General features: G+C 48.4%; 1 protein-coding gene across 5 annotated transcripts in view; it reads right to left on the bottom strand.

Moving 5' to 3' along the window:
- The window catches only part of TRAPPC9 (trafficking protein particle complex 9), a 391,636-nt gene that overhangs the window by 146,050 nt on the left and 220,129 nt on the right, over nt 1-25,457 (bottom strand). For all 5 annotated transcript variants that reach the window (XM_018058608.1, XM_018058607.1, XM_018058610.1 and 2 more), the window contains 2 exons: nt 16,346-16,488; nt 678-788 (listed from right to left, as the gene is read on the bottom strand). In XM_018058608.1, the coding sequence (XP_017914097.1) occupies nt 678-788; nt 16,346-16,488 (254 nt within the window). The remainder of the gene's footprint in view (nt 1-677; nt 789-16,345; nt 16,489-25,457) is intronic.

Here is a 25,457-nt window from a genome sequence, read left to right on the forward strand (position 1 = left end):
CTGCGCTCGGCACGAGCTTCCTGACCCTGCCCGCGGTGCTGGGTTAGGAGTTCACTAGTTTCGCCTGCTGAGTAATAGTCCACTAGGGAAATGCCACCGTTGGGTAGTCCTGCTCCCGTGATATGGACACTCAAGCTCTTTCTAGCTTTTGACTTGGGACAATCTTTACAGGTCTTTTATAAACATTGTGGTTTTTTTTTTTTTTACCTTTTCTTGAACAACTAGTGTTGGGATAGCTGGGTGGAGTATGTGCACGTTTACTTTTGTAAGAAACTGGCCTCCGTGGGCTGAGCTCAGGTGGCGGTGTATCTCTCCCAAAGGCCTGAGCCTGGCCTGGCTGCTGCGGCATGAACTCCTCCGAGGAGCTTCCCACTGATGCTGATATCCGTCCCTGAGATCGACACCCAGTGCCCCCGATACAGCTTTCCTAAGGATTTGACAGTGAAAGAAAGGTCTTGCCCAGAGGTCTGGGTGTCCTTAGACATGGTGCGTGATGGACATCGGCCGGCTCTCCCTTGACCTTACGACCACTCCCGTCCTTTCACTGAACCTGAATAAGGGCTGAAGTGTCTCTGAGAGGGGAACCAGATTGCCCAGCCCCAGGGTCTCAGGGGCCAGCCTGACTTGGCTCCCCCACGGGTGGTGACAGGAGGGCCAGGGGCCCGGGGGAAACTTACCGCTGGCACTCGCCCGCGTGCAGGATGAGCTCCTCGTCGCTCCGGGCGCGGACGCTCAGCTCGTGCTCCGTGGCGTTGAAGACGTCCAGCAGCAGGTGGCATTGCCGGGTGCTGCAGCGAGAGACAGAGCCCAGGTCAGCATCTTCTGATGAAGAGGAGAGTGACTCTGCCTCCCCTCCCCGAAGATCTGACGGTCCTGGGGCACGTCAGAGGTGCAGTTAATCAAAACGTCGTGCCCCCTGGACACAAAGGCTTACAGAGAAGACTCATTCTGAACCAACTGTGAATTCTACACTGTGGGTTTGCACAGGAGGCCTCCTTGATCCTGGGGCACATGCTTATAACCCACCTGCGCCCTTTACATGTCAGGTGACCTTAGGAAGGGACCTTGAGTTCTCCAAGCCTCACACATGACCACCAGGACGCCTGACCCAGCGGGAAAGCACTCGGCATATGGTGGTGTTCTATAAACGACCACGGCATCATGGTCTGGGATTTCTGTGGGTGCCAGGTTGGGTGCTGAGCAGGGGTACACAGAGAGCCATGTCCACAAAGAACCATGTCCACACTGCATGCGCATTCACTGAGAGTCCTCATGGGACCTCCAGAACTGTGGGTGACACCATGAGGTCACTCACCACCCACCTGAAACCTCGTCTTCCTGCTTTCACTAATGCAGACGGTAAAGCTGCAGAAACCAGGTGCCCACTGCCCCAGGCCCCGAGGCGGGTGGCCACTGGATGAAGGTTTACCAAGTAATCAGCTTCTAGAGACTTCCCATCCCAAATAAGATGAAGAGCCCTGGAAGGAGACGATACCTCCCTTCCGTCTCCCGACTCGCTTCCTTCCCACTCAGGGAGTAGCAGGACCCAGAAAGGTCAGGGCTTTCAGGGGTGATGGCGACAATCACCATGGTATGGGGGGTTGGGTGGGGCCTGGGGGTTCTGGGAAATGACGGCACATGCTCACTAGCTACATGCATGAAAGAAAAGTCCAGCCACGCACGCTGCGGTCTGTGCTGGCTTCCATTTGTCAGCTCCCCATTATGGTCGAACGCTTGCCTATATCTAACACAGCATCTCAAGTGCCAAGTGTCACAGCTGGCGAGCGACAGCTGATTGAGAAGCATCCGCTCATGGAAACCGGGACACCCGGGCCCAAGACAGGAGCAGACAGGGTAGCCAGCAACAGAGGCTGGGCCGTCCTCCCTCCTGGAGGAAAAGGGCAGCTGGATTTTCACAGAAGGAAAAAACGAGAAGACTCGGAAACGGATCTGTGCTCTGGGTCATTTTCAGCTGAGCCTTTCTTCAATACCTTCCAAAGGGCGTCAGAACTCTCAGAGGTGCTTCTCCAAGTGTGGCAATGTAAGGTTTCGCTGGTGGTTAAGCGAAAGGGAGAGAGGACGCACACCCACATGTGCCGGGCTGCCCGCACGTGGTTATCTCGTACAAGAGCCCAGGGAGGTCATCCTCCTGAGACCCACTGAGGGGAGAGGGGAGGGCGGCTCAGGAGACGGCGAGAGATGCTGGCGGATGGAGAGGGAGGCTCAGGGGATGGTAAAAGATGCTGGTGGATGGCCGAGACCGTCCACACCTAGAGCTGGAAATCCTGCAGTGCTCACAGTGGATGGAGACACATGTTCCAGCCCAGGCCGTGACCTCCGTCCTTCCCAGAGAAGGGAACTGAGGTGGCGAGGGCGCCATGACTTGCCCAGGGGTTCACACATACACACACACCCATGCATAGACACAGAGACTGGCATCACCCAAAGGCCACCTGGCACGTGTGAAACACATTTTCAAAGCACACACCGACTGCGTGCACCTGCTCTCACGGGAGGAAGGGCAGCAGCGGCTGGACCATCCAGGAGATGTGCACCAGGAGGTGTCGCCCGACGCGGCTGCGGTTGGTTGTGGGTCCTGTGGGTGGGAGGGGGGGTTGTGGGTCCTGTGGGTGGGGGTGTCCTCCCAGAGGTGCAGCACTTGGGGAAACGTTCCTGAGCTCTGACAGCTGCCTATGAGAGGGCTCTTCACTCAGCCCACAGGAAAACTGAGCTTTCGAGAATGAAGATCTATTCCACCCTTGTCATAACTTCATGAAATCTTTAATCACAGCAAAATCTTTCATCAGAAAGGGGAATTCATAAAACATTTATCAGAGGTGGAAAACTCAAGTGATTATTTTTTTTTTAAGCAGAAAAGACAAGACTCAAATCTGTGTTGTTTTCACTTGTAGAATATAGTTGTTAGATATAACTGCACAGAGATGATGGATGTCAGAATATAACCCTTTTTTTGGCCTCTGTTTTTTTCTGACTCACTGTCTGCCTGCGGGGGCAGCCTGATCCAGGGTTTCTGTGCCTCCTAACTGTTGGCAGCATGAGATGCTGGTGGACCTTCGCTCTCTATCTTTCATTCATAAATTAATTCCCTTCCCCGAACTGCCTCCGTGCCGCGTGCCACCACCACGCCACTTACTCTGTGTGTCTTTCTATGTCACTTTGGGGATTCTCTTAGGCTTTAACCTGGGGCTTGAGTACATAATTCACTTTTAGTTCTTGTGTGCTTTTTGGTTTTATTTTTCTTTTGTTTGTTGGTTTGCTGTTCATTTCTCTGAATCCATATTTCTGGAGTACAGGGAAGCCCAGGAAAGCTACCTGGAAGAACTGAGATCAGAGCAAAGTTTTAGATCCATCTGCCTGGTCAGGGCAGGGGGAGACGGGGGTGGGCAGCAAAGGCCCAGCAGCTGAGAGGAACCTGGAGTGCAGTCAGAGGGCCAGATGAGGCTGCCAGGCAGAAAGAACAGCACAGTCCACACAAAGAACAACACGGGTGAGGCCACAGATACAGACTGAGGACACACCATTTCCTTGGTCCACGAGAAGGTCAGCTTTACTTTTTAATTCATATAAATATCTACTGAGTCCCTGTCATGCGTCAGGTGCTATTCTAAGCATTTGTGACATGGAAATCAACAAGAGAAACAGGGTCTCCGCTTTCACGGACCACAGATTCTTGTGAGGGGAGGGACCCAGGAAAGATAAGGGGAGTTAAAAGTGAAAAAAAAATTTAGTCATATTTCGTAAAATAAGGAAAAATGGGTTCAAAAAGGTTGCTGAATACAGATTTAAGACACATATCCACACACAAAATCAATAATAACATTCGTATATATCAACTAAAAACAATAATAGAATATAATTTTTTTTTAATAAATCCACAATAGCAATGCACCTAGGGATAAATCTAACAAAATGTATACCGGACATTTATGGAAAAAATTCTAAAGTTTTATGGAATAACATTAAAGGTGATGAATAAATACAGAGATGTTTTATGTTCAAGAATAAGAAAACTTGGTATTTTTAAATGACTCATTTCTTTTCCACTCCAGTAGCCTTGCCTGCAAAATCCCATGGATGGCACAGACTGGCGGGCTACAGTTCACAGGGTCACAAAGACTCAGACGCGACTGAAGCAACTCAGCACGCACGCACTTCTTTCCTGGCTTATACAAATTTAATGCAACTCAATAAAAAAATCTCAACAGAGTTCTGGTTTTGGGCAAACTTGATACACGACTTCTAAAATTCATATATAAGGCCAAGAACATGTGAGACGACAACAAGAAAGGATTTTGGAAGGGATTTGACCAACCAGATATCAAGAACTGCTATAAAGCTGTAATGATAAAGGCCCACAGCAGTGGAGGAGTGATAAACACACCAGAGAAGGAAAAAGCAACCCAGAAGCACATCCACGAATGTAGAGTAGTGGTGAGTAAATGTGTAACAGCCACACACTGGAACCATGTATGTAAAATATATATATATGTGAAGATGAATTAAGAACTCCAGACCGCACTGCAGGCTAAGTCTCACGTTAACAAGGCTGAGCGAACAATGCATGGCAGAAGGTAATTACAGTATACATTTATATCAAGTTTAAAATACTTAAAATTACTCTGTATTGCTGATAAGTCAACTGGAGGGCAGTAGTCACTCTCCGTGAGGGGGAAAGAGAATAGGGTCACAGAGGAGCACGCACAGCTTTAACAGTTTCATTTTTCTTTCTTTAAATTAGAAAAACAGAGGCAAATACAGCAAAATGCAAAGCTCTGACAAGCCTGTGTGGTTGGTGATTATCCCCTTTCCTGTCATTCAGTAGCTAAGTCATGTGCAACTCTGTGATCCTACGGACTGCAGCTCACCAGGCTTCCCTGTCCTTCACCATCTCCAGGAGTGTGCTCAAACTCAGGCCCACTGAGTCAGTGATGCCATCCAATCATCTCATCCTCTGTCACCCCCTTCTCCTCTTGCCCTCAATCTTTCCCAGATCAGGGTCTTTTCCAGTGAGTCGGCTCTTCGCATCAGGTGGCCAAAGTACTGGAGCTTCAGCTTCAGCATCAGTCCTTCCAATGAGTATTCAGGACTAATTTTCTTTAAGACTGACTTGGTTGGATCTCCTTGCAGTCCAAGGGACTCTCAGGAGTCTTCTTTACCAGCACCAAAGTTCAAAAACATCAATTCTTCGGCACTCAGCCTTCTTTATAGTCCAACTCTCACATTCATATCTGCCTACTGGGAAAACCAGAGCTTTGACTAGACGGACCTTTGCTGGCAAGTGATGTCTCTGCTTTAGCCTTTCTGTACATGTTGCTTACACTTAACATGTTTTTTAAGAGATCTTTCTAAAGTCACTTAGAATGTTGCCTTAGCCTGGGCCCCCACCCCCCAGGAAGCTGAGACTGAGAAGAGGGCTGGGGTGGGAGTGGGCGTCTGAGGAGGGGTCACTGAGGGGAGCAGGTCAGCCACAGGCTGCGCCGCGAGTGTGCCCTCAGGCGGAGGACAGGGGGTTACTCGTTGGGCAGCCCCCACCGCCCAGCTCAAGCTTCTCTGCAAAGAATCAAAGCCCCGCACTCACTGCAGGCCCTGTGCAGGGTGAGCACCCATGCTTCAGCCTCAGAAAAGACCCGCAGAACATTCCAGAAATCAAGAGCTACCCAGCAGAGCGAAGCTGAGGTGCCGTCAAGTCACCCTTCGTAAATCTGGCTGCAACAGAGACGGCTAATGTGAGACGTGGGCTAGGACTTGAGGCATGATAACAAATTTTTTTTTTAATTAAGTGCATCTCCTGAAATCTTGGGCTTCCCAGGTAGCTCAGTGGTGAAGAACTTGCATGCCAATGCAGGAAGTGTGCGCTCAACCCCTGGGTCAGGAAGGCCCCCCGGAGAAGGGAGTGACAACCCACTCCAGTACTGTGCCGCGCGTGTGCTCAGTCGCTCAGTCCTGTCCGACTCTTGTGACCCCACAGACTGTAGCCCACCAGGCTCCTCTATCCATGGGATTCTCCAGGCAAGAATACTGGAGTGGGTTGCCATTTCCTTCTCCAGGTGATCTTCCCAACCCAGGAATCGAACCTGGGTCTCCTGCACGGCCGGCAGACTCTACCGACTGAGCTACGAAGAGTACTCTTGCCTGGGAAATCCCATGGACAGAGGAGCTTGGCAGGCTACAGCCCGTGGGGTCACAAAAGAGTCGGACACGACTTAGCAACTGAACAACAACCTGAAATCATAAATAGAGATAACAACTGACTTCAGATGTAATGGCAAAGGAGGGCCTCTCTGATGAAGTGGCATTTCATTTCAGACCCACACAATAAGAAGGCGACCGTATGAAGGTCTTGGAGGAGTGCTTTCCAGAGAAGGCAGTTATGTCCAAATCTTAGAGCAGGGTGGAATCAACGGACAGAACGAGCCAAGAGCAGAGAGGTGCAAAATTAATGACAGAGTAAAGGTCATGCAAAAAGTTCAGATTTTATTCTAAGGATGATGGGAAGCTATCTTTAGAGTCTTGAGCAGATGACTGACATGAATTGGTTTATGCTTTTTAAAAACATGAGGAGTTCTTATTCTGGAAAAGATGGAGTAAGCACAAATAACCCATCCCCTATCACCCCTACTGAATCCAACTATAAATCCTACATACAATGCAGGCAGCAGCTATCTGATGGTCTGAAAAGTAAATTATAGAAGGTGGATTTGGGAAGGAGATCTGAAATCCAAGTTCCTCTGAACATCATGAAAGGGTGGGAGAGGAGGTCCTCTGGGCTTGTTCTTTTTTCTCTTCTCTTTCTCCCAGCCCCCAGCCCCCGGGCAGTACCTCTATGAAACAGCACCATGATGGCAGTCATTCAAGACCAGGACACCAAGGGACCTAGGCAGCCAGTCCCACAAGCACAGGGCCAGTCCCCATCACTTTGACTCCCCGTCTCTGTCCTCTGACCAACAGTCCCTCACACAGACGCACAGCAGGGAACTCAACCCCTGGCTCTGCTGTGGACAGACAGGGAAGGGAGGCCCCTGGACAGTGCTGGGAAGACTGTAGAAAGGACAGAGGGGAAGACAGTGGCTTGCTGAAGTGGTACTTGACCTGGGCTCTCCGTGGAGTGAGCATGGGGGGACGGATCCTGAGCGGCAAGCCATGGGCTCCAGGAACTGAGCTCCAGGAAGGCACCCACAGGATGGCCCAAGGAGGACTGCAGACTCAGAAACCAGAAGTGCAGCCTGGTCCAGAGAAGGCACCCCAGAGCCGTGGTGCAGACCACCCACCAAAACAAAAATACCCATGTTCCCTTCAGCATGCAAGCAGGGCCACAACATCTCACAGCATTACATGTGAAAGGTCTGCAACCTAAGGCTATAACCACTCAGCAGAGGAAGAACCCAGGAAAAAGCTAATTTGCAATGGAAACTAAAAATCACCCGACTACAACTTCAAGATGATAGGCTTATCACAAAAAGACTTTAAACATGTTCTGCAAAGTAAGGGCAAACACACTTGAAACAAATGAAAAGATAAAATCTCAGCAAAGAAAGAGAAGATGTAAAGAGAAAGCAAAGAGAAACTTGAGGAAAAAACTGAACTGAAAATTTCACCAGGTGGTGAATTACCTGAGTAACTGAGGGGACGATTTGCTGTAAAATAAGAAAGGACACAGAATAAAGAGCACCACCGGCCAACTAAGTGCCGGATACTCGGCGAACACTCCACCATCAAAATGGCAGGACATCCACACTCCTCAGGTTATATGCAACATTTACCAAAGGAAACCATTTCCAGGCCATGCAGGGAAAAAAATCTCTAGCGACTTTAAAAGAATAAAAATCACACAAACATTTTTTTGAACCACAAAGGAATTAAACAAGCATATTTGAAGACAGATTAATAATATATCCAATGGAAACAACTGAGAGAAAAAAAGGGATTAAAAACAGTCCTATGAGACAAGAAAATCTCTAAAAGTCATGTCATAGGAGTCTGAGATGAAACAGAACAAAACGCACACAGTTTTTGAAAAAATAATGGCTGAAAATTCCCCAAATATGGCCAAAAAAAAAAAAAAAAGAAAGAAAGAAAACACATAAATGTACAGATTCAGGAAGCTCAACAAACGCCAAGCCATATAAATTTTTTAAAATCTATGCCCAGAAACATCCTAATCAAGCTAAACTTCAAAAAAACAAAAGGGAAGAAGTCTTCGGCAAGAAGCCACCTGAAAGCAGCTTGAGTGAACACACTCGGTACAGGGGGAGCAGTCCAGAGTCTGAAGGTTTCTTATCAGCATTCCAGTTTGGTCACTTAATGGGTGTAATATCTTAAGTAAGTTGTTTCATTTCTCTGAACCTCAGTTTCCTCAGTGAAGACAAGAATGCCTACGTCATGGAATTATTAAGAGGCTCCAACAGAAAAAAACACACCAACAACAAAAAAAGAAAAATGAAGGAGCTTTGTGAAAGTACAAGCAGAATACTGCATAAATGGGGCGGGGGGGGGGGGGTGGATTGTTATTAGCTTGGTTGCAGTCAGTGGGGCAGCAAGAGGAAACGCACACAACCCTGCCAGCAACACAATCCCAGCTAATGATTCGATACTGACTCAGCAAAAAGTGAATAGGAGAAGCTCCTATGCCAAGGTCTGAGTCTGTCTAAAAACGTGGCCCCATGCCCAGAAAGCTAAGTGGTGCTTTCTCCCCAGGTCTGGCTGAACTGTTCTAGGCCTCCAGGGTCCACACATCACCGCTGCATCAATCCTAGGAGTGCAGTGTGTGAGTAAAGACACAGCCAGGCTGGTAGTGATAGCCACGTGGACAGAGAAACCTGGCAGGAGCTGTCGGGAGCGGGACACGACTGAGAGACTGACACTTCTCTTTCTCCATGCTGAAACTGGCTACTAATATTTCAGGAAAGACTGGTTGGTAACAGGCAGTTAGTTAGTTAGTTAGTTTAGTCGCTCAATCATGTCTGACTCTTTGTGACCCCATGGACTGCAGCACACAAGGCTTCCCTGTCCATCACCAACTCCCAGAGCTTACTCAAACTCATGTCCATTGAGTTGGTGATGCCATCCAACCATCTCATCCTCTGTCATCCCCTTCTCCTCCTGCCTTCAACCTTTCCCACATCAGGGTCTTTTTCAATGAGTCGGTTCTTCACCATCAGGTGGCCAAAGCACTGGAGTTTCAGCTTCAGCATCAGTCCTTCCAATGATTATTCAGGACTGATCTCCTTGCAGTCCAAGGGACTCTCAAGAGTCTTCTCCAACACCACAGTTCAAAAGCAATGATTCTTTGGTGCTCAGCTTTCTTTATAGTCCAACTCTCACATCCATACATGACTACTGGAAAAACCACAGCTTTGACTAGACGGACCTTTGTTGGCAAAGTAATGTCTCTGTTTTTTAATGTGCTGTCTAGGTTGGTCATAGCTTTTCTTCCAAGGAGCAAGCGTCTTTTAATTTCATGGCTGCAGTCATCATCTGCAGTGATTTTGGAGCCCCCAATAATAAAGTCTCTCACTGCTTCCATTGTTTCCCCATCTATTTGCCATGAAGTGATGCCATGATCTTCGTTTTCTGAATGTTGAGTTTTAAGCCAACTTTTTCACTCTCCTCTTTCCCTTTCATCAAGAGGCTCTTTAGTTCCTCTTCGCTAGAGACCATATATGTGTGTGCTCAGTCATGTCCAATGCTTTACGATCCCATGGACTGTAGCCCACCGGGCTCTTCTGTCCACATGGGTGGACAGGAAGGAGAGCTTTCTTATAAGTCTTAAGAAAGCCAGAAAAAAAAAAAAAAAAGAAAGCCAGGAAACTTATTCAATCTCAGTCATGTCCAACTCTGTGACCCCATGGACTGTAGAATCCATGGAATTCTCCAGGCCAGAAAAGTGGTTAGTCTTTCCCTTCTCCAGGGGATCTTCCCAAACCAGGGATCGAAATCAGGTCTCCTGCATTGCAGGTGGATTGTTAACCAGCTGAGCCACAAGGGAAACCTTCAATCTAAAGGGAACGCATGTAAGAAAAAAAAATAAAAATAAACATAAAATAAACGTAATAAATAAATAAAAAAAAAAAAAATAAAGTGACTCAAAAAATAGAATAAATCATCATGTTCTTCTGGTGATATGATCTCATCTTCACTCCTGCCACACAGATTACGGAGCTTCCAAATCTTGCTGAAGACTGTGACAGTAGACTTACTGTCCATTTGAACCGAGTTTCCCAAAGAGTGATGTGATGTTCCCTTTCCCAAAGGGGACTCATGCCCTGAGGAAGGGACAGACTTGTGCCTGTGCTTTGGAATGAACACTTCAGCATCGCCTGGAGAAAGAGTTGGAAAGGGAGAAAACTGAAAGCAGAGAGACTCTGAAAAGCTGTTGCAACTATCCCAGAAAGGGAAGAGGAAGCTGGCCTGAGGGACAAGGGTGATACGCCTGAGTCAGTCCAGGGCTACTGAAGTGGAAAGGACAGATCTGGCGACCGGTAGAAACATGGGAACGTTTCCCTGTAGTTGGCTGACACGCAACCCAGCCTCTGGGGAGGATCTCAGGGCTGCACGTTACTGAAGGCAGGAAGAGCCTCTGTTTCTGAGCTTTCAGTTGGTAAGTTTTAAAATGTTCCCTGTAGTAAAAGGAAAAAATTGTGAAATGGTGAGAATCAAAGAGACACAGGATAACCAGCGTCAGCAAGGATGTGCAGTGAACTGGAACCTTCGTACCTTGCTGGTGGGAACGCACAGTGGTACAGCCGAGCAGGAAAACCATCAGGCAACTCCCTAAATGGTTAAACAGTCACCAGATGATCTGGTAATTCCACTCTGAGGGATACCCAAGAGAAATGAAAATGCAAGCCCACACAAAAACTGGTACATGAATGTTCGTAACAGCATTATTCCCACCAGCCAAAAGGCGGAACCAACCCATCAACTAATGAACAGTAAACGACATGCCACACATCCGCACAATGAAATACTGTCCCACATAAAAACAAACAACATACTGATGCCTGCTTGTGGGTGAACCTGGACAACATGATGCTGAGTGGAGAGAGCCAGTCACGTTCTAAACCAGGCAAATCTACCAAGACAGAAAGTAGGCTGAGCCCGGGTCGGGGTGGCAGGGAGGAGGGAGACAGGAGGCACCGCTGACGGGCACGGGGCTTCTGCTGAGAGAATGAAAAGCTCCAAAATCAGATGGCGATGATGGTTGAGCAACTCTGCGACTAAACCCAAAACACTGAATTACACAGTTTAAGTGGGTGAGTTGTGCGGTATCCCAATGGTGCTTCCATAAAGCGCGGTGTGCAGGCAGCGGGAGCACAGGGGCGCTGGAGATGGGCTCTGCAGGCTCGCGGCTCAGCCCCACGGCTGCTACACCTCACCCCGGCCCAGCGCTCAGCATCGCTGTGGTCTTGACACACACGCTATCTACCCCATTATACCATCTGCTGTGCATTCGTAACGGACCACAGGTATGAGAGAAGAACCACGAAGCCCGTACATTAAGAGGGGCACGAAAATGAACGCTCGGACACCTGGGCCTCAAACCCAAGGTACCAAGGTGACACAGAGTGACAGCTAGGGCGTAGTCAGCCATTCTTTCTCTGGGAATGAAGACAAGCCCAACTCATAAAGGGTGGAAACGTACTTACCAATGACAACCTGAAATCACAGTTCATGGGATTGGCATTTGACACTATGATGATTTAAACTTTGAAAATGCCAAATGCAAAAATTCCAAGTGGAAGGTCACAAACAGCTCTGGCCAGTTCTTGATGACAGACAAACTACCTTTTAACATACGCTCAATCCCTGAATCAGGTATGACATGGGCCTTTTTAATTGATGTTTATAAATCATACTCCTTAATATAATTAGTGTGTTAAAGTTGCTGTTCAGTTGCTAAGTTGTGGCTCTTTGTGAACCCCATGGACTGCAGCACGCCCAGGCCTCCCTGTCCTTTACTATCTCCATGAGTTTGCTCAAACTCATGTCAACTAGTGTATGGTACTTGTTAAACAGAAACAATCTTTAAATCTGTCTTTAAGCAAAGAATATTGATAGTGTTTTAAAATGCACACTGAGACATAACATTCAATAATATAATGGTTCAAAACAAAATTAAAATAATCGACAGTAATAATTTAATAATGATTTAATAATTTAATAATGATTAAGACATAAAATAGGACCCTTCGAGGTACAGCTATGAGTGGAGACAGGACAATGAGAGGTGACTCATGGCCTGGACAGCCCCTCAGTGATGACACTGGGGACCAGAGGGTGCTCACCGCCACATCAACCCAGAAGACGTGCCCAGCGGCTCCTGCCACGGCTGGTGTTGGGGGGCGGGGGGTGGTGTCCCAGCTCCTTCCTGTACAGATCTAGACTGTTTAACACCTGCAAACAGGGTGAAAAGTGTGCTCATCACTGCAGTGAGCACACACCAACAGGAGCAGGAGCGGATGAGGCAAACGCAGTAAGTCATCACTCTCCTTCCAGCTGGAGGCTCCGTGAGCGGACTAGAAGGAGAAGCAACCCTGGGCAGGGATAGCGGGCAAAGAGCAGCCTTGGGTTTTGAGGCACAAGGGTCTTCCTGATGTCCAGGCATTTTTGTGCCCCTCTTAACATGTGGCCTTCATGGTTCTCTTCTTGCCCCTGCTACACATGGCCTGTTACAAGCACAAACCAGACGGAGGAAATGATGTGCTCGTCAAGACCACGTGAAGGAAAACTGAGGACTAAAGAAATAGGAGATGACTTGCTCAGGACCACAGAGCGGATGAGCGGGAGAAAAAGAATCAAAATCTGAAATCAGAGGCGGGCACACTGGGTTCTGAATCCCGCGCTTCTTAAAATCCTAATTCTTGTTAAATTAAAAACCCATTCAAATCAACACAGCAACCTGGAAAAGATCGGCCGTGATAAAATCTAGCACTAAAAGTGCCTTTATTACATGTCTGTGAGCACGGGCCACCCACGGCGTGGAACAGTCCCACCCCACAGGGGGAAATGGGATTTTTCTAACTGCCCGGGAGAAGCACCGTGGTGTGTCAGGCTGTGTGATTTCTGTTAATAATGTAATAACTCCCACACCTTACACCCTGGCTCAGGGGAGTGCATTTCCCACAGAGCTCAGAGCAGTGATGTGTAAGATTGGGTCATTTATCCTAACAGTCTGGGAAGAAATTGCTCCTGAGGAGGGGAAGGCAGGGTGGCCCCATCCATTTCAGTCTGTCCCCAACAACATTAGCAGGTGGCTCGGTGTAAAAAGTGAATCTCAGAGGTAATTGATCTCCTAAATAAAAGTCAGCTGAAACCCAGGTAGACCCCTGAAGGAGGATGGTTTAAAAAAAAAAAAAAAAAAGGCAAAGAGAATTCCACCTGCCATCTTATGCTGTGCTTTGGCTCCAGGAAAACACTGGCCCCTCCAGTGTTCACTTTCATTCTCTTACCCTCCATGAGGGGGCAGAGCTGGTGACCACAGCAGTGGGGACGGAGGGCTGAGGCTGGGAGAGATCCAGAGACGTTTCCACAGACAGAGAGGGTAAGGGGGCGCCCAGGCTTCTGGAAGCCCACTTCAGAGCACTGTGATGGGAAGCATGGGTTTTGCTGGAGAGAAGACCAACATTCAAATGCATCTCTTTTGCTCATTAATGTGCAATCTGGGGTGAGTTATTTAATATCTGCATACAGCAACACTGACTTCAAAGGGTTCTCGGGAGTTTAAATGGGACACTGCACAGTGGACCGAGGGCATGACTAGGAATAGGGTGGGTCCTGAATAAATGGGATTTCCCTGCCCTGACTTCTCTTCTAGAACTCTATCAGTAAAAAACTACCAATGAGAAAAACGGCATAAATCATCAGTATTACTGAGAGGACCACTGGTGGCTCAGCTGGTAAAGAACCTGCCTGCAGTGCAGGAGACCTGGGTGTGATCTCTGGGTAGGGAAGATCCCCTGGAGGAGGGCATGGCAACCCACTCCAGTATTCTTGCCTAGAGAACTCCATGGACGGAGGAGCCTGGCAAGCTACAGTCATCGGACCACAAGAGTTGGACACAACTGAGCAACTAAACCACCACCGCCAATGAGAGGAGCAGAGACACAAACCAGCCCAGGAGCAAACGATGTAATAACCTTTGGTGTTCTGGTTTCAGAACAGGGTACATGAGTCTTTTTATGCCAGCAATAAGGCTGTCTTTTGACGAATGTATAGCTTCTTTTTGCATCAAAGCCAGCTTGAACGCCCATAAAGGCCCCAGCTAACATGGATTCGGTCATCTGGCTGTGCGTCTGTGTCTGCAGCACCTTGTAGTCAGGGTATCTGGAAGCCAGTCTGTCACCGGCAAGCTGTGAGACTCTGGGAAAACCACAGGCCTCCTCTGGGCCTCATCTGTGATGCAACTGTGTGGAGCCTGGCCATCTCTGGGGATGCCTGACTCTAAAATGGCCCGATGCTAAAAGCAAATTCTCACCTGGGAGCAAGATGAAAACCAGTGTCTACAGAAAACCATGTCATGTCAACCTGAACAGAGTATAGATAAAATGCATGATAAGTCTGCTGTATTTCAGGCCAACGATTTATACAGGTCTCTACGGAAACTGGAGCATAAATATCAGAGCGGGCACTCTGAACTCTGTCCAGTAGGCACTGGGAAAGTCTTCAAGCCAGACAGTGATGTGGGAACATTTGTCTTTACAGGACGATACAGGAGCAGGCTGGAGGCAGGGGAGTATTTCCAGAGTCCCACGGAAAGATGGCAAACCTCAACCCACAGAATCAGGGCTCAGTGAGACGGGGCAGGAAAGGAGAGGGACTAGAGGAGATCCAAAGCCAACCCACGAGCAGGGAAAAGAAACACATAGGCCAAAAGGAAGAGACTGAGGCCGGCAACCAGGAGCCAAACAGCACATCAGCCCACCGCCAGCTCTTCCAGTGTGCCGCACAGACCACAAGGCAGCAATTTTTCTCGTCTTAAATTGTCATTAAGAGCTGCAGGGGCCATGGCATGGAAGCCAGACAGCAATAGGGGGAAACGAATCCAACTTGGTGACAATCTGCGCTGCTTCTCAGACCTATTTATGTGAGCGGTGGCAGCAGGAGATGAGGGGACGAGAAAGAGGCACACGCCAGGGTGATGGTGGAGCGGGCTGAATGCATGGGAAGGGCCTGAGAAACTCGAACAGCATCTGGCAGGCGTCCTGGCCAAAGCTTCCTGCCGGCAAGTGCTTTGATGCCTTTTACAAATTCAAAACAGAGGCGAGCGCTGGCAAGAGAGACCATTACTTTGTGGATTGAAAAAGTGATAGATGATGAAATGCGATGCTGAAAAGCCCAAGCTCAGCCACTGATTCTCACCGAGGCCATTTCCCGCGGCTGGAGAAAAGCTAACGTCCCCCCGTTATACTCTGTGGACAACAGAGCCCACAGGTGGAGGGGGCTGCTGCTCATGACGGTCTCTCCCACCACGGTCAGCGTAAGTACCACCAGGCCACCCCATGCTACCCGGAGAGGTAAGGTGTCCCTGGATAGGGGGATGTGGAAGCACCCGGGGGTCAGGACCTGCCTTCCAAAGGCTGCTCACCACCTGGGCAGGAATCCAACCCCACAGGGTCTCCAGATGTCTGCAGCCCCATCCGGCACTATCCCCAGGTCACCACAGGTCAGTTTAGGGTGAGAAACTGTCATTCTCCCACCTAAGGGAGCAACAGCCTCTAGTATCTCTGGCCTCTTCTGGATCTGAAGGAGACAAACTGATTTCTTCCTCCCTGAAGGCAGGCTAGGCCAGGAGAACCAAGCAGAAGGAAAAGCCTCCCCCAGGGAGGGCACTCTGGGCAGAATGACCCACCCTCTCGGCAGCTGGGGGCTCCAGGAAGAGTGGGCCAAGATGCTGGATGGCCTGGCCCTGCATAGTCCTCCTGGGAGGACAGCGGGACAGAGACAGAGAGGCTGGACTCCTCCAGGAGTGTCTAAGGCACAGGGCCATGTGCCAAGTCCCTGCTAACAGGAGAGCTGTGCCAGACCGGAGCAAGGCCCGGGCTCGGGACAACGGGCGGGAACTCTACCCCGCCCCACGACGACCACAAGCAAGCAAGCGGCAGGGATGACGCGATCACCACAGCGCGGGCCAAGTGGGAAGCCCGTCCACCCCATCTCCCTGAAGAGGCATTTCCCTACACTGCCTGTTCATTTGATGAAGACCCGGGGAGGCTGACCACCCTGGCACACTGGGCGGTGGGACCCAGATGAACACCACGGCCAGAGCTGCAGGTGCAGCGCCATCAGCCGCGAGAGCAAGGCTGGCGAAGAGCTGAAGTGCACGTACCTGGTGGCCGGCAGGGTACTGACCCGCGTGAAGAACACAGACGGTTCCACCTCCACGTGCAGCCCCAGGGCCAGATTCCTGTAATACCCTTCAACGTGGCCTGGGCCTCCGGAGTATTTGAAGTTCAGGACAGCTTCCAGGGTCTAAAAAGATGGAAGGAAAAAAAAAAAAAGGTCACTTACTACTCCCTGAGCCGACTGCCATCCGGCCACGTGGCCGGCCTCCCTCAGGTGAGGAAGGTGAAACGATGGGCACTGGGCAGCTCCACCAGGGCGGCCACTGGCACCTGACCCTGGTGCCATCTTTCCTCCAACGACGCCCCGCAGCTAACAACACACACGATTCTCAGCCTGCAAACACGAATGGAGAGAAGCTCGAGGATGATTCTGTGATGGGATCCAGCATTTCAGAGAGACAAGTGCATCTCAGTCAGCGTCACTTAAACACACAGATCAGGTTGGGGGGCTGGGTGGGGGCTTCCATGAGGGAGCTGGAGCATGGCTCCTGGGCTAACAGTGAGCAAGGCTGACGAGCCCGAGACTCAGGCAGATAAGGTCACTGGCCAGCCGTGGAGCCAGAAGGCCAAGCAGAAACAAGTCCCTTCCAGGAGGGACATGGCAGGGACACCTGACCAGGGGCAGAGCCGGCCCCCACACAAGCTGGCAAGGAGGAGTCAGTTCAGACATCCATGAACTTCTAAGGGCTGAGGAGGGGCTCTACAGATAGTGGAGACCCTCCAGATGCAAGGACAGTTCCCGCCCATGCCAGGCTCTTCTCCAAGGACCTCCCCTGGGGGCCCTGCACACTCCCCTAGGAGACTAGCACAGGCAGAGGTACAGGGGAGCCTCCCTGGGTAGTAAAGGCCTGGAGGACGTGGTCAGCAGCCACCAGGGGAAAAGCATGAAACGAAAACCCCAGCTCCAACCCCTTGCCCCCATCCCGCCCCCATCCACACCCTTCTCTCCTCCAAAGCAAAATCTTTAGCTTCTGGAGGAGGGGTGAGCAATGCCAAGGGCACACAGGCAGGGGTAAATATCCTTCCTAGTGAGGCGAGGAGAGGAGGGCCAGGAGGACAGGAGGACAGGAGAGACAGAGCAGGAAGCCCGTTCAGAGCGCCCGCCTCTAGACCAGACAGAGGCTGGTGCTACTGGGAGGGGGCGGGTGGTGCAGGGACTCCAAGAGCCCACGCCCACTATGCGGGGTGCAACTCCAACTGGGGATGGCGGCAGCGGGAGGACAACAGTGTGCCCCTCTGCTCCTGCAGGCCCCCAGGAGGAAGCCCCTGGGGTAGGAGGGAAGGTGTGGAGAGACCCCCATCCAGGTGCTGGCAGGTAGGGAGGGCTCAGGGCCGAGGAGAGAGGACCTTTATGGGGAAACCGCCTGGAACCTCAGCAGCCCCTACCTCCTTTCTCGCCCTCCCCCGGCACGATCCAGAGCCTGTGCAGCACCAACAGTAACCATGGCAACAGGAAATCTCAACCCCAGCTCAGCTCCTACTAAAATGACTCAGCCTTCCCCAGTAAGGTCCTAAAACAGGCAACAGCACACTGCGGCCTGTGGGCCACACCTGGCCTGCAGCCTGGCTCTGGATGCCCTGGAGCTGAGAACAGTCTTTTACATTTTTAAAGGGCTGCACAACAAAACAAATGACAAAACCAAAGAAGAATATGCAACAGAGACCACAGGCGGCCAGCACAGCTGAAATATTTATCAGATGCTCCTTCACATAAGAAGTTGACTAATAAAACTCTTAAGAAGCAAACATAGCCGTCAATCATCGGGACCTTGGATTAGGAATGATTCCGGAGATAACACACCAAGAGACAAATGGCTGGGGTCATGGAAACCCAAGGAGGGCAGAACTTTGGGGAGGAGGGCTGGAATGCCCACTGCTGCAGCCAAGCCATGTAAACAGGGCCTGAGAAAGTGTCCACAACATCTGGAGACAGGCTGGGCTCCGATGACCCTAGTAGGGGTGTTTCCCAGAAAAGAAAGAGGGAGGGTGAGCTGGGAGCACTGTCAGGGCTGTCAGGGCTGACAGTGCCGACGGGGCCTCAAAACCGTGTGTTCAGGGTGGGGATTCACGCACACGCCCACCCATGAGAGTCGAGGGAAGCCACGTGCCCCAATCTCAGAGCAGGCCCACCCGCCTGCCCTCCTCCCCGCGCTCCACCAGTCATGACTCAATAAGCTGTCCACGCGAGACACAGCGCTTAGCCCTCAGGCAATGGCAACTGACTCCAGTACTCTAGCCTGGAAAATCCCATGGACGGAGGAACCTGGTGGGCTGCAGTCCACGGGGGTGCGCAGAGTCAGACATGACTGAGCGACTTCACTTTCACTTTTCACTTTCATGCATTGGAGAAGGAAATGGCAACCCACTCCAGTGTTCTTGCCTGGAGAATCCCAGGGACGGGGCAGCCTGGTGGGCTGTTGTCTGTGGGGTCACACAGAGTCGGACATGACTGAAGCGACTTAGCAGCAGCAGCAGCAACTGCTTTCATTGACCCATTCCTCCTCTACAAAGGAGAGGCAGGCACAGCTACGAAAGTGCTTAAAATGAAAGAAAACCACCATATGTGCATGCTGTCAGGCGCCATCCCCGCTGGAGGACGGTTCTCCTCTGGGAAGGACACAGACAAAAATCCCAGAGACAAGCAGCCTGGTATGGCGGGTGGGGAGCAGGGAGGGAGGCCAGTTAAGCTCGGCTTGTTGCTCTGGCTAAGTGAGATCTTGAGCGTGTTATCCCACCACTCAGCCTCAGCTTCTCAACTGTTAAATGGGGCTAATAATTAACACCTATCTCACTGTACTTTAATGAAGACTCAGTGAAAAAGTGAAGTATCAGCTCAAGCAGGCACTCATTAAATAGACTCCTTTTTCCCTCTGCACCCTGACCTCTCAATACCTGAAAACAACGTGGCTTACAATAGGAAGAAAGGGGAAATGGATTCTGATGCCATTTAACATTTTTTTGTAGCGTGGTAAAATATACATAAAACTTATCATTTTAACCATTGTTAAGTGTACAGTTATTTGGCACTGGGCACTTCCCCATTGTTGTATAAGCATCGCCACCATCCATTTCCAAAACTCTTTCATCTTCCCAAACTGAATGCCACACGAACTGCGCAACCATCGCCTCCCGCTCTCCCCGCCTCTGGCAGCCACCGCTCTCCTTTCTGTCCCCGCGAATCTGGCTGCTCTCAAGGCCTCATGGGAGCAGGACCGCGGCACTTTTGTTCTGTTGCGACTAGCGTTTCCGCGGCTCATCCGTGCTGTTCCAGGAAGTGATTCCTTTTTTAAGGTTGAATAACATTCCACTGAATGGACGTGCCACATTCTGTTTAGCCATTCGCTCGCCAACACACACTTGGGTTGCCTCCGCTTATCGGCTATCATGATTAACGCTGCTATGAATGTGAGTAGGCAGACACCTGTTGAATCTCTGCTTTCAATTCCTTTGGGTATATCCCCCAGAAGTGGAGCTGCTAGATCAGAAGATAATCCTGTATCGAACCTCTTTAAAGAACCACCGAACCATGTCCTACCGTGACAGAACTGTTTTACATTCCTGACAACTGTGCAAAGGGATTCCACTCTCTCCACATCCTCAACAATACTTATTTCTTCCTAGTTGATTGGTTGTTTTTAATAACCACCATCCTAATGGGGGTGAAGTGGCGTCTCATTTTGGTTTTGATCTGCATTTCCCTAATGACTAACGGTGTTGAGCATCTTTTTATATGGTTACTGGCCATTTGCATATCACTGGGAAAATGCCTACTCAAGTCCTTCAGTCCCATTTTAAAAGCTCATTGTTCCAACTCGTCTCCCACTACTCTTCAACGTGGACATGTTTACAGGCTCCCCTGAACTTTGGTACTACTGATTCTCTGAACCTGTATAAATGTTGCTCCTCCTTCATGCCCGCCCCCCCGTTTCCAGTAAGATGGCTGTACTGCCTTACTTTAAAAGGACTCAACGAAATATAGATTAAAAAAAAAAATACTCAAGCATCATATTTTGTTCTTACCAAAATCGGAAATTCTTTTTCCACAGCATATAGCACTGTACTGTAATCTCAAAAGGATTGCCAAGTTTATGACCTAAACTTTTGAAAACCCTTGTCAGCACAAGCTGAGACCCCCTCATACACACATCCCAACAATCCTTTCTGTGATGACTTTTTTAATCCAACAGACTTCCATTTGTTTGGCCTATTCTTTCATTCATTTTTTCAATCACTTCCTGGGTACTTTCTGAGCGCCCGGATCTGTGCTTAGAACAGTGAATACAGTAGGGTCCCTGATCTCAGAAAGCTCGGTGTCAAGTCAATGGATGTCTGAGTAAATTAACTGATAAATGAACAAATAAAGCCAATCCCCCACCCACTATATTCATGGCAGCCTCTGCAAATGCAGGCATGCGGGTCAAGGAAATAAACAGATTCTCAACAATGGCCTTGAAAAGCCAAAATCTGTGAAGTAATAAAAAAAAATTCATGCTGGATTTTCTGTTCTTTAAAGTAAACTTACAGGTTGTCTCCAGGGAGTGATATAGTAGAAACCACCTGGGAAATAAGCAAAAACTACACACAGAGAGGTAACTGTCAAGTACCAGATAGCAAAGAAGAAACTGTATTTTTATTTTCTTGGAATTGGCTATTTCCTTACTCTGTAGAGAAGCAAGTAAAAGATATAATTATGGGGAAAAATATGTAATTTATGAAAACAAACACAAAAAAGATTCTGTGAAATTATTGCATACTACTACTGCCTTCCTTCCTTGATTAAAAAAAAAATGCCTTCTCAGCTCCATAAAACTAGAATATTTTAATAAAGCCACAATGTGGGCTGATAAGGGAAAAGACAGGGGATGCCCAAGCTTTATTCCAATGAGAATGTAAGGGGGGACAAGGCACCACTATGCCATAGGACTTCTTCTTCAGACATGTGACGGTCTCAATATACAAATCAGAAATGGGCAAAGAGTTACAGAAAAAGTGTTTATTTTCTAGCTATATAATAATTTGTTATTTGAGCTGAAATGAAAGGTCTTTCAAGAGCTGCCTTTTACTGAGCACCTACTAAGTGCCAGGTGCTGTGCTGCCTGAGCCTCACACACAGGCTCTAACACTGAGGGCCCTCCAAGGGAGTCCAGTTGGCATAAATGAGCAGCTCAGTGAGTGGCCGAGGCCACCGGTCCAGGCTCAAGCGCACAGCTGCGCGGCTGCACAGCCCGTGGTCTTCCGTGTACAGGACTGCCCAGGGCAGTGCTCACCCATCCGTCCACCACTCACTCACTCACTCACCCTGGATGGGTGTCCATGAGTGTGAGGGACTGTGGCCGAAGACATGACGCCATCCCTGTGGGCTCAGGCCTAGTCAAAGACACAAGCCCCTGAACCCCTAAGACAGCTGTGATACGCTATGTCACAGACAAGTGCCCTGGATACACGAGGGTACAGGAGAAAAGAGGACGGGGTGTGTCTAGGGTAGAGCTGTAGAAGAGACCACAACCCAGCACGAAGAGAGGACTGGGCGATTATTAAATAGAAACTGGACAAATGATGAAAGAAAAAAAAATCAATTAAACGAAAACTCATTTCATGAAAGTACCGATTAAAGCAACAATCCTCTAAGTTCAGCTGATCAAGGAAAAAAGAAGTGAGAAACTGGTTACTAATATCAGGAATGAAAATGACTATCAGCACAGAGCATACACACACGAAAGGGATGATAAAGAAAGAGGGTAAACAACTTCGTGCCAATAGACTGAGCAACTTAGGTGATGGGTGCACGCTACCAAATGGAACCAACAAGAAACAGGAGACTCAAAGAACTTCCTGCTCATTGAAGACACAGGATTTATAAATTAACACGGGACTTATAAGTGAGCATGAGATTTATAAATTAACACACCCTCCTAAAAGAAACCCCAAACTCAGAGGGCTTCCCAGCCGAATTCTATCAAAACCTAATTTTAGATACAACACCAGTTTATACAAACACATTCAGGAAAAAAGGGAGAAAAAGTTCCCATTCTTTTTATGAGGCCAGTATTACCCAAATGCTAAAAGCAGAGAGCTTACAAAGAAAGCTACAGGCCTATATTCCTCGTGAATTTAGATGTAAAAATCCTCAATTATTACTGAGTCAAATACAGTAATATCTAAAATGAGTAATACATGAGGACCAAGTAAGCTTAACAATCGAAGGTTTGGCTTAACATTAGAAATCAATCAATGTCATTCACCATATTAACAGACCATTAACAGGCAAAACAGAAGAGCCCTATGATTATCTCAATAGCCGCAAAGAATGCAACTGAAAAAATTCAAAACCCATTTATGATTTCTTTAAAGATCTCAGCAAAATAGGCATAAAAAGGAATGGCTCCAATCCACAAAGTGCACCCATGAAAAACTTGCAGTTAAAACCAACTTAATCATAAACAATGTTTTGCCTCTAAAATCTAGAGTAAGGCAAGGACATAGCTGTCATTACTTCAATCAGCAACGCAATAGAGATCCTAGGGAAGCTGATAAAGCGAGAAATTAAAATCATGTAGGTCAGAAAGGAAGAAGTAAAACTGTCTTTTCATAGGTGACAGTCAGGTATCCACACACACCAAAAACCCTAGATTATCTGCTGGAACTCTCAGAAATTGCTAGTGGTACGGTGAAATTTACAATCGCTTTGGAAAACAACAAAGCAATTCTTCATAAACTTAAGCATGCTGCTGCTGCTGCTAAGTCGCTTTAGTCGTGTCCAACTCTGTGCGACTCCATAGACGGCAGCCCACCAGGCTCCCCCGTCCCTGGGATTCTCCAGGCAAGAACACTGGAGTGGGTTGCCATTTCCTTCTCCAATGCATGAAAGTGAAGAGTGAAAGTGAAGTCACTCAGTCGTGTCCAACTCTCAGCAACCCCATGGACTGCAGCTTACCAGGTTCCTCCGTCCATGGGATTTTCCAGGCAAGAGTACTAGGGTGGGGTGCCATTGCCTTCTCCAAAACTTAAGCATAGAGTTACTAAATTATTCAGTAATGAAACTCCCACCAAGAAAAATGAAAACATATATCCATACCAAGAACATATGTGTAAATGTCCCTGGAAACTTTACTCATGGTACAAGTTTAACGTAATCTCAGTGTCCAACAGGAGGTAGGTGACTAGTGAACAAATTTTATGGAATACTACTGAGCAACAAAATGGAGCCAACTACTGGCAGACATAACACGAGAAAATCTCCAAAACATCATTCTGAGTGAAAGAGGCCAGCAAGAAAAGAGTATATACTATAGGCTTGCATGTATGGGAGATGCTAGAAAAGGTTACTCTTTAGGACAAAAGGCAGATCAGTGTCTCCGGGGTTGGGGGGGCAGGAGAGGACTGGCTGTAAAGGGGTCAGGGAAGCTTGCAGCAGTAAGAATATTCTGAATCTCGACGGACTTCCCTGGTGGCTCAGACAGTAGAGAGTCTGCCGGCTCGATCCCTGGGTCTAGAAGATCCCCTGGATAAGGAAATGGCAACCCACTCCAGTATTCTTGCCTCAAGAATCCCATGGATGGAGGAGCCTGGTGGGCGACAGTCCATGGGGTCGCAGAGAGTCAGACACGACTAAGCTTTTTATTCAGTTCTTATAAAACTTTTTTACATTTTATAAAACTTTTATATAGTTAGTGTGGCTGTATTTTACAGAATGCAAATTACACCCAATAAAGGTGATTTCAGAAACCGATCCTGATCCTCAGCAGGCACTAAATCACTTGCAGACACTGACACAGAGGACTCCAAAGCCATCGTGTGGGGCACGCTGATGGAGCACCACCTGTGTCCGAGGATGAGCGTGGAGCCTCGGGAATCCTAGGCTCTGGCGGAGCCAGGGTCACTCTTAGAACCTCGCACGACCTTGGAAAAGTCAGGTTCCTCCTCTGGTCCTCAGCACACACATCTGTACAATCTGAGTCTTCCCACCAGTTCTCATGTGAATCGTTATACGGTTCATTTCATAATGCTAATCTAATGTTCCACGACTTCTAATCTAACTAAGGCCAGAGCCAGAGAAAAACAATCAGCCTGAGCAGCACCCTAACTAATTTATATGTCTAAGAAGTTGATCTCTGATTTTCAAAGACCTCAGATGGACCTGCTGCCACAGGTTCACCTCCTCCCTATTTCTGTGACATGACACAAGATTAACAGCTGTGATGTTATTCACTTAATAAGCCAAGGGCCCAGCTGAGGCTCATACCCCAAGAGGCCAGTCCTACTGTTAACTTAAGGTCAATGAAACATACAAATGAAAGCATTACCATTACTTTCCAGTTAATTAGCACTTCTGGCCAAAGTCTTTCTTCAGTGTTAATTATGCCTTAAAAACGCCAAGTGACTACAAATTAAATGGTACATCCACAATAATGCAGGAATGGGTCTTAGCAGTACCAGCCATTAGAACAGCTTCTATTCAAGAGGCCCCGAAGTACCTTAGAGGCTGAGAAGACTCGAGGTCTAGATGGAGAGGGATGTGTCTGGGGACTGTTAAAAGGCCACGTCAAAAATCTGATTTCTGGTACCAAAAAAAGGACCCAATTCATCTTTTTTTGATGTGAAATACAGGTTCATATCATTTGACCATTTTTTTAAACTGACCTGTCAGTTTTTTTCTTCCACATATCTAGGAGATTATTAACTAACTTTCATCGTTCTCAATATATTTACCTAACTTTCATCATTACATCCTTATCTGTGATACGAGCTGCAAATATTTTTTCACAGTGGGACAGTGTCTTTGGATTTATTTAGGATGCTCTTCTGGAGAAGGAAAGGGCAACCCACTCTGGTATTCTTGCCTGGAGAATCCCATGAACAGAAGAGCCTGGAGGGCTACAGTCCATAGGATCGCAACGAGCCAGACACGGCTGAAGCGACTTAGTACAAGATGTTCTCTGCTTGGAAGAAATGTTTAATTTTTTTGCGGTTAATGCATCAATCTTTCACCTTACGTCTCTTGCACATTTTTCATGGTTCCTGAATCATGATTAGACACCCTCTCCACACTCCACGGTCATAAGATATAATTCTCCCCCATTTTCCTCTATGACTTTA

The sequence above is a fragment of the Capra hircus genome, chromosome 14 (assembly GCF_001704415.2).
Source record: "Capra hircus breed San Clemente chromosome 14, ASM170441v1, whole genome shotgun sequence".
In the NCBI taxonomy this organism is placed as follows: Eukaryota; Metazoa; Chordata; class Mammalia; order Artiodactyla; family Bovidae; genus Capra; species Capra hircus.